At 40.2% G+C, this 9,161-nt stretch overlaps 1 protein-coding gene across 2 annotated transcripts in view; it reads right to left on the bottom strand.

Moving 5' to 3' along the window:
• Positions 1–8,925, bottom strand: part of FBXW12 (F-box and WD repeat domain containing 12) — a 35,317-nt gene extending 26,392 nt beyond the window's left edge. Inside the window, exons 1-2 of one of the 2 annotated variants that reach the window (XM_074198359.1) lie at positions 8,784–8,925; positions 7,512–7,549 (exon numbers count right to left, since the gene is read on the bottom strand). In XM_074198359.1, coding sequence (XP_074054460.1) covers positions 7,512–7,549; positions 8,784–8,879 — 134 coding nt within the window. In that variant the 5' untranslated portion in view covers positions 8,880–8,925. Of the gene's footprint in view, positions 1–7,511; positions 8,611–8,783 lie in introns of those variants that run through there. The other variant, XM_074198360.1, reaches the window with a different exon arrangement.
• Positions 8,926–9,161: the final 236 nt, after the last annotated feature.

Genomic DNA, 9,161 nt, shown 5'->3' on the forward strand with positions numbered 1-9,161 from the left:
AGCCAGGCTATTTATAAAATAGGGGGAGTGATCTGGTCCAATCTGCTCTTGAGGAAGTTTAATTTGACAGCTGGACTAGAGTGGGAAGAATGACCCTACAGTGCCCGTATTGAGGCTATTCTTGATTGTAAAGCAGGAGAAACTTTGTGACATGGAGGCTCCATTAAAACATGTAAAATGTTTACATTATCAGGAAAGTGATCATAAAACTGTTTCAGTGTAAAACTTTGGGTCAAGTTAGGTGAACCCCACTGGAGGAAGAAAGATGAAATCCATTCACTGTTAAATTGAATAAATATTTATTAAGCACCTGCTATGTGCAAGTATTGGGAATACAAACAAAGACAAAAGGGAAAAAAACCCTCTAAATGGTACATGCCTTCAAAGGATCATACATTCAATGGGGGGAAACAGCAGAAGAGTCATGCAAATATATACACAAAATAAATCCAAAGTAATTTGGGAAAGAGGGGAAGTCAAGCAATTGTGACTTTCATGATGGATCATGGTATGATCTGAATTCCCAGGAATCAGAGAATATCATAGAAAACTGTGTAAGAGCTAAGAAGCATCTTCGAGGTCCTTAAAATCAATGTTAAAAATGCCCAGAGGAGGGGCAGCTAGGTGGCGTAGTGGATAAAGCACCAGCCCTGGAGTCAGGAGTACCTGGGTTCAAATCTGGTCTCAGACACTTAATAATTACCTAGCTGTGTGGCCTTGGGCAAGCCACTTAACCCCGTTTGCCTTGCAAAAACCAAAAAAAAAAAATGTCCAGAGGACTTACTAAAGTAACTTCCTTGAGTTGCAAGTTCTTCACCTGTAAAATATGAATTATAAAATTTTCACTATCTATGTCACAGGCTTGTTTCCAAGAAAATGGATAATTAAGGTCATTCATTAGGGAATGGTACCAATTCTATTAAATAGAAATTTCAAGATTTACTTCGATTGTTTTTCTACCAACATATTTTTCAAATTTGCTTATTCTTTTTAAATGATGCTTTATTGTCCACTATATTAACTTACATAATTTTGGCCCATTGTTTTTATATTTTAACACTAAAGGATAGTAAAATTTAGGGTTAGAACAGTAGGTATTCATGAATATTTTGGTCTTGGTCTGTGACCACAAGAAGAAAATTCAAATTCTCACCAAATGGTTAGTAAGAACCATTTTCTAAAGAAGAGTAATTCATCCAAAGGCACCTGGGAGTCAATGCCAAGGTTAATTAAAATCTGCCAGGTGTGACTATAAAATAATGCAGCTGATTTTAACATACATGCCAGAACTTGTTTACAAACCTAAGTACTCTCAGATTAGTCACCAAGGGAGGCCATATACTAAAATGACTACCAAAATGTCACACCTCGAAGCATCTTTGGGCCTTCCTTTTCAAATTATCAAAATTGATGCATGTGTGTGTGTGTGTGTGTGTGTGTGTGTGTGTAATCTTCTTTGCCTTTATTAATCTTCCCCTTAATCATGGATCTGGCAAGTATTGCATTCCATTCTTTTTTTTTCTTCTGCTGTAAACTCTTTAGATCTAGGATAGGTGCTTCCATTTGGAATTTGCTATGAAATAACAAATAATTAGCAAGCATTTACTTAGTGCCTATTACATATCAGACATTGTGCTAGGATCTTGGGGATACAAAACCAACAGGCCATGTTCTCCTCATGGAATGCATGGTTTGGTTGGGAGACAGAGTTATGTCTATCTGTCTGTCTGTCTGTCTGTCTCTCTCTATATATATATATATATACATGCATACCTATTCCTATAAACAGGTAGCATGTGTATATCTAAATATATAAGCATATACATATATACATATATAATATGTATGTATATAATATAAATACATATATGTGCAAAAAGTATGACATTTTGAAGGGATGTAGGAACTGGAATCTAAATGGTATAGGAAAGGCTTTGCAATGCCTTGATTGGGAGGAGAAATGAAAAAGGAGTCCATTATGGGGAATGGTAGACAGCTAACACAAAGACGGTAGCTGGAATATCATGTACAAGAACAGTAACAAAGGAAATTTATCCTGACCACAGGGTAGATTAAGTAATTCTGGAAAAGGAAGCAGAAAAACCCCTCAAAAGAAAAGGAGGCAGAAATCATAGTGCAAAAGTCTTTAAATGCCAAACAGATAAGTTTATATTTGATACTGGAGAGGCAGGGGCAGGAAAGTTTATTGAGTAGAAGAGAAACAAAATCTGTACTGTGCTACAAGGAAATCACTTTGACTGTTGGGTAGAGGATGGATTGAAGAGAGAGAGAGAGAGAGAGAGAGAGAGAGAGAGAGAGAGAGAGAGAGAGAGAGAGAGAGAGAGAGAGAGAGAGAGAGCAAGCGCGTGTGTATGGGGTGGGGGGACTGAATGAAAGGAGTCCAATGAAGAGGTTACTGTAATTGCCCAGCCTAGAGGGGATAAGAGTCTGAACCAGGATGGTGGAGAAGAGAGGATGAATGCAAGAGATGTAAAGTATGCACTTTTAAAGTGGTCTGGGGGCCCCTGTGGGTGTCCCTTCCATTTCTACATCTATATTCCTATAATCATGTGCAAAGCCAGATGTTGATTCTTCTTTGCCTATGCTTATTCCCTTCATTTTTTCTTACTTTAATGCTATAATTAGAACTATAATTACAAACTAGTGCTAACAGCTGCAAGAGCTTTTAATGTTTCTCTGTTACAAATAATGCTTGCTCTTGATTTTAGATACTTTTGATCATTGAAAGGAAAGATCTTCTTATGTCTGCTTTTTTATAGTGTTATCAAAAATGATTATGTGAAAAGTGAAATTCTCTGAGTTGTATTGTTGTATTGTATAAAGAGTAGTAAATGTATTATACTTTTGTGAAAGAAATGACTTAAGAGAAAATTAAATTCTCCAAGAACTATATTACAAGAAATAAAATAAAGTGAATGTTAACATTGGCTATATTTTGTAAAGGGTTTGTTATAGATTTTTATTGCTTTGTTAGTAATATGATTATATTTAAATTTTTCCTAATGTAAAATAGTTCTTAAATCCCTTATATGAATATGACCATAATGAATAATGCTTTCAATATATCACTGAATTCATTTTACTATGTCATTTAATACATGTTTCAATATTTTCATATCTTTTAGAGCTTTCCTTTCTATTCTCTGCTCCCCTTATAAATTGAGCAATAGGACCACTGTTTTGGTCTCCTTGCCCTGTTTTATAGGTCAGTTGTTCTGGATATGAGATATCTCTCAGCTTCTTTCTATTTTAATCTTTTTACTTTGCTCTAATATTTTTTTGCTGAATTATTGAATTCTAAAATTCTTTGATTTTTAAGGGTTTCCATTGCTATTTCTCAAATTGTCTCCTAAACTTTTTATTTTTTTAATCTATTAGGGCTTCCAACTTCTCTTGGGGCTCCTGTAGGCATTCCACTCTAGCCAATGCTTAATTATTTTCTTGTCTAAGGCTGAATTCTGGGAATCTCTGGTCTCAATCTTCACTGTTTCAGGAATTTTTATTTTTGATCTTTTCCTCAGTATCTCTGATATATAACTATGCCAATAAAGATAGATATCAATTTTTCTCTTTCATTCAAATCAGTGTGTGTGTGTGTGTGTGTGTGTGTGTGTGTGTGTGTGTGAGTGTGAGAGAGAGAGAGAGAGAGAGAGAGAGAGAGAGAGAATATTTTTATTTTCCCCCCAAATCTGTTTAGGAGTGGAATTTGGGGATTCTGCTAAGTTATAAAGGATTTTTTAAGGGGGGAGGGCAGGTAAAGGGCAGGTTTATTTATTTATTTATTTAGGATATACACTCCATCTACTAATAGTTCCAACATTCTTCTACTTTGCAGTCTCTTGAGCTGCCACTACATGAAACCTTTAATGTCAGGCCCAGAGAGGGATAGGTGGGAGGGAAAAGAACAGATGAACAAAATGCAAAAACAGTGGGAGTCTAAAAGTAATGACAAACACTCCTAGTATTTGGTGGCTAGTGAAGGTTCTTGGCAGATGACTAGCCCACCTGATGTAAGTCTGGCCTCTAGAGCTGCTAGCCTGCTCACTTCTCCCACTTCTATCAATTGGCATGGTGTGGTAGAGGCAGGGGCTAAGTGATCATGCAAAACACAGAGTGGGGAGGTGATAGTATGGTTCTGCTATTTTTAAGTTTTCTTCATGAATTGCCTTGAAGGAATTCCTTTTCTTTCTATTCTTTTAATTGCTCAAGTTTCTTAATTTCTGCAGGTGGTAAGGGAGAGTAGAATGAAGGCACAATCTTTCACACTATTTGTGGGAAAGTCCACAAGTATTTGCTGTTTTGAAAAATCTTATAATTGATCTTGTATACTCCCAATGTTTCCTAAAATTCAATTTCACAAACATTTTTGGCACCTACTATGTCCAAAATTCTCTAATAGATTACCTCCACAATCACAGAATTAAAGAATTATAGATTGGGAGTTGGAAGGCAGCTCAGAGAAAATCTAGTCCAGTCCATCATTATATAGATAAGAAAACTGAGGCACAATGAAATTAAATGACTTATTCCATGGTCACACAGGGAACAAGTGTCAGAGACAACATCTGAAACCAAGTCTTCTGACAATAGAGTCATTTTCCTTCTATGGAGTCATATAGCTTTCACTCTTTCTAATTTTTTAGTTTTTGTTGTTTGGTCATTGCAGTTGTATTGGAATCTTCATGACTCCATTTGGGGTTTTCTTGGCAAAGATATTGGAGTGGTTTGCAATTTTGAGGCAAACATGATTAAGTAACTTTCCCAGGATCACACAGCTAGTAAGTGTCTAAGGCAGAATTTGAACTCAGGAAGATGAGTCTTTCTGATTTCATGTCCAAAATTCTATCATCTTTGCCTCCCTCTACCTCTCTTTATGTACTGATCCTTTCCTAGTTGCCTACATATTCCTCTTGAAAAAATCCTCACTAGAACTCAATGTCACTATCTTTCTTTTCCCTTTCTCAACCAAATTCTGTGAAAGTGCCAAGACTCATTACAATCTGCATCCATTTCATCTGTTCTCAAATATTTTTCAGTTAAGCATTCTGGTTCCCAACCTGATCACTTACCTGAACATCTTTCTCCAAGTTACCAGTGATTTGCTCCTTGCCAAATCCACTGGATGACTTTTTCTCTCTCCTCATCCTTATTGACCTCTTTGAAGGATATGTTGTGACCCATGACCACTCTTTCTTCTTGAAATCATTCTTTTTTTTTTGTGAAAGTACTCTCTTGGTTTTCTGCCTAATTGTCCATTCCTTCTGAGTCTCCTCTACTGGATCATCAACTATATAATGCTCCTTAATTGTAGATTAAACTCTGTCCTAGGTTCCCTTCTCTTCTCCACACTGTTTGTTTGGGGACCTCATCAACTCATGTGAATTTAATTTCATCTTTATGCTGAGTTCCCATCCAATGTTACCAAATGATTAATGAACATCTCAAACTTAATTTGGTCAAAACAGAGTCCATTCTCCTCTCTCTGTCTGCCCCATAAAAAAAATCTGCTTCTTTTCTAAACTGCCCTATTTCTGTCAAGTGAACCACCATCTTCCCCTTCAGTGAAGTTCACTCTTGACTTTTTCCTTTCATATACCTCACATAACCAGTCAGTAGCCAATTATTATTTCTACTTGCACACTGTGACTTGCATCTTACCCCTTCTTTCCCCTCCCAGCCATCATCCTCGTTCAAGCACATATTACCTCTTCCCTGGACCTTCACAACAGCCTCCTAATTGGTCTCCCTGCACTCAGCCTTTCCCTACTTCAATTCATCTTCTTCAGGAAATGGCAAAGTGATTTTCTAAAAGCACAGTTCTGAAAACATCATTCTCTTACTCAAAAGAACTCTAGTGATTCCCTTTTTGCTTCCAAGATCAATAAAAATTCTGGAATTCAGTCTCTTTGTGATCTGCTCTCAATGTACCTTTTTGACCTTATTACATTTTTATATTTTATTTATCTCTTTTATGAATACTGTGGTCTACCCAAATTGATATTCTTACTTTTCCTCATATATGACACTCCATCATCCCATATTTGCACTGGAATGCATTCCTTCCTCTGCTCCATGTATCAGAAACCTATTAGAAACTGCCTATTGGAATTAGAAATTTCCAACCAGGTTTAGCCCAAATGTTACCTTCTCTATGTAGTCTTTCCTAATGCCCCCCCTCAACTCCTAGAGTCTTTCCTCCTAAATGATCTTCTATCTATTTTGTACACATGTAAATATGCATATGTTGTCTTTCCTTCCAGCTAAATTGTAAGCTCTTTGACAGTAGCTAGATATAGAAGTGAATAGAGTTCTAAATCTGGAGACAGGAAGATCCAAGTTAAGACCTGGCCCAAATACTTACTATTGTGATCCAGTGCAAGTTACTTAACCAGGTTGCCTTAATTTCTTCATTTGTAAAGCAGGGATAATTTTGTCACCTACTTTCAAGGATTGTTGAGGATAGAATGAGATGTTTGCGAAGCATTTTGCAAACCTCAAAATGCTAAACAAAAGCTAGTTATCATTATCATTATTCAGATAACATTATTCAAATAATATTATTCAGATAATAAAGGCTAGCACCTAAGGATGGAGAATAGCACCAAGTAATATAACTCCAGCAGTGACACAAGGTCAAATTGTGCAGGAAATATGACTCCTCTCTATCAAATACATCTTCCTTCAAGAGATGAGTCTGTTATACAAGGATATTTGTATATAATGGTCCATATGGTGATCAATAGATTTATATTATTATTGTATATAAATCATAAATCCCTCACAATAAACCTATGGAGGAATTTGTATAAAGGTAACATGGAGAGAGAAAAAAACACTAAAATCTAGAGAGAATCAAGAAAATTTTCATTTAAGGACTAGTACCTGAGCCTTAAAGGAAGTTAAAATTAGTAAAGGAATTCTAAGATTAGAGGGATAGAGAGAGATAGAATTTCCAATGCCACTTTGCAGATGAGGAAAATGAGACCAAGGGACATTGAGTGACTTGTCTAAGTTGACACTGTGGGAATCATCAGAGGTGGGATTTTCTCTCAAGTTCTCTATATCTAAAGCCACTGTATGTATTATGGCATTACTTTTTGGAAACAGTAAGGGAAATCATTCCAGATATTTGGGGCCAGCCTGAACAAAGGCATAGAAATAAGAGATAGAGTTCAACTATAACAGGGGCCTGGAGAGACTAGAAGCAGACACAGAATACCTGCCATACAGATAAGGTCTGAGTTCTCATTGGTCAGTCTTCTTTTAGCCAAAGCATGGTCAGTAAGCTGACCTGAAGAGTGAGAAAAAAAAATTGTTCTCATGCTCTGCCTCCCCAACCATTCTCTTCTACTTTTCTAGCTTCCCCATATGTACACAGGGTTGAGTTGAAAGCAGGCACCCTAGAAAAGACCAGTAGATTGTCCTCTTTCCTTGAATTGGGGGGGGGGAATCTCTTCCCTCCAAACTTCATTCTTTCTTTACTCACTCACCTCCACAGGAAGGCAGAATCGGCAGCTTCATTCCAGACCTGGAGAGGGAAAGGAAGATGGGAGATGGAAGGAGAAAAACATTCTAGGAAACCTCTGGATCTTGGTCTCCAGACTTGCTTTCTGATGATGTGTTTGAAAGTGTCCTCTGAGGAAGTAATTCTTAAGGAAGGGAGAAAGGGAAAAGTGGGCACTTGGTTACTCAGTATCAAGCCTCAGCATAATGTTCTCATGAAAACAACCCTAGGTCCGTGGTGCCACAATGTTACTCTTAACTCTAAGGGAACATCGAGAGTAATTTTGTGTGGAAAGAATTTGGAGTGAGTCAACTCTCTATATAAACTGTGTCACCTTGACCAAATCATTCACGGAACTTCAGTTTTCTCTACTCTGAAAAGGGGCCTATTAGTAATTGTCCTTCCTTAACTTATAAGGTTATTAAGAGTCTCAACTGAAGTTACTTATATTTTATTTCCACAAAAAAAAAAATCCAGACACTGATTCCTCTCCTCCCTAAGGACCTCTGAGGCTCATACTCCAGAAGAGTCTTGGTCCAGTGGCTTTGCTCAGGTTACGTGCCAATACCTGTCTCTGGGTGGAGATAAGAAATCATTCAGTGTATTGCCAACTGGAGAGAAATCGCATCATCTGAACTCCTAGATCCCACCCCTAGTCCCCTACAACAAATGCCAATCACAATAGATAGCAAACCAGAGAACTGCCACTCAGGTTGGGAGTTGGGGGGGGGTCTATTTATTTATAGAATTAGGATGGCTAACCTCCAGTTATTCATGTCCTCAAATCCAATTCCTCCCAAAACAAAAAAATGGGGGGGGGGTGCGGACTGAGAATCAGGAGATGTGCCCCACCTCTGCCCCTAGCTTGCCAGGCAGTCTATCCTCAAATCCCTCATATCTAAGGAAGCAGAACAGCATTGGGTTGGGGGGTGGGTTGGAAGGAGGAAGCTGGCAGGAGAGGGGCAGGGTAGTGCCCTGGGACCATCACATAAGCACAGGAAGAGCAGCCTTTTAGGTTCTGCCCTGCCTTAGAAAGGACCGAGTTGGCAGGGGCTGAGAAACTGGGGGGTCCCAGAGGAACCTCAGAGGTCATGCCACCCCCGGCTCTGCCGTGGGTCAGAAGGCCAAACGGGCGGCACGGGTTCGGCCGGGGTCTTCCCCTGGCGCTGGGGTGCCCGGGGGGGGTTCAGGGCCGGGGTCTCCACCCAGCACCCCCTGCCCTGGGGATGCCCGGAGCGGGCTGGAGGGTGTGGGGTACCTTGTCCACCTGGGCCGCGCGGAGCAGCTCCGGCGCCTCCAGGAAGGAGAAGACGTGCAGAAGGCCGTCCAGCGGCAGCCCGGCCGGGTTCCCCATGCCGGACCCCGCGGCCCTCCTCCGCCCGCCCGCTGGCCTTCTTCGGGGCTCGGCCCCAGCCCCGCCCTCCCTGCGCTTCCGTCCCGGCGGCCCAGGCCCCGTCTCCGCCCCCAGGCCCGCGCCCGGCTCCCAGGCTGCGCTCCGCCTTCTCCGGGCCGGCCTCCCCCCGGCCTTCGGCCGCCGCTCTCAGCCTTGCCCTGGGCGGAAATCCCGTGCTCCTGGGCCGGCCCCCAGGCCTCCTCCCTTCCCATCACCCCCGCCCCCCACCTCGCCCCCGACCCC

This window comes from Macrotis lagotis, chromosome 8 (assembly GCF_037893015.1).
Source record: "Macrotis lagotis isolate mMagLag1 chromosome 8, bilby.v1.9.chrom.fasta, whole genome shotgun sequence".
Taxonomy (NCBI): domain Eukaryota; kingdom Metazoa; phylum Chordata; class Mammalia; order Peramelemorphia; family Peramelidae; genus Macrotis; species Macrotis lagotis.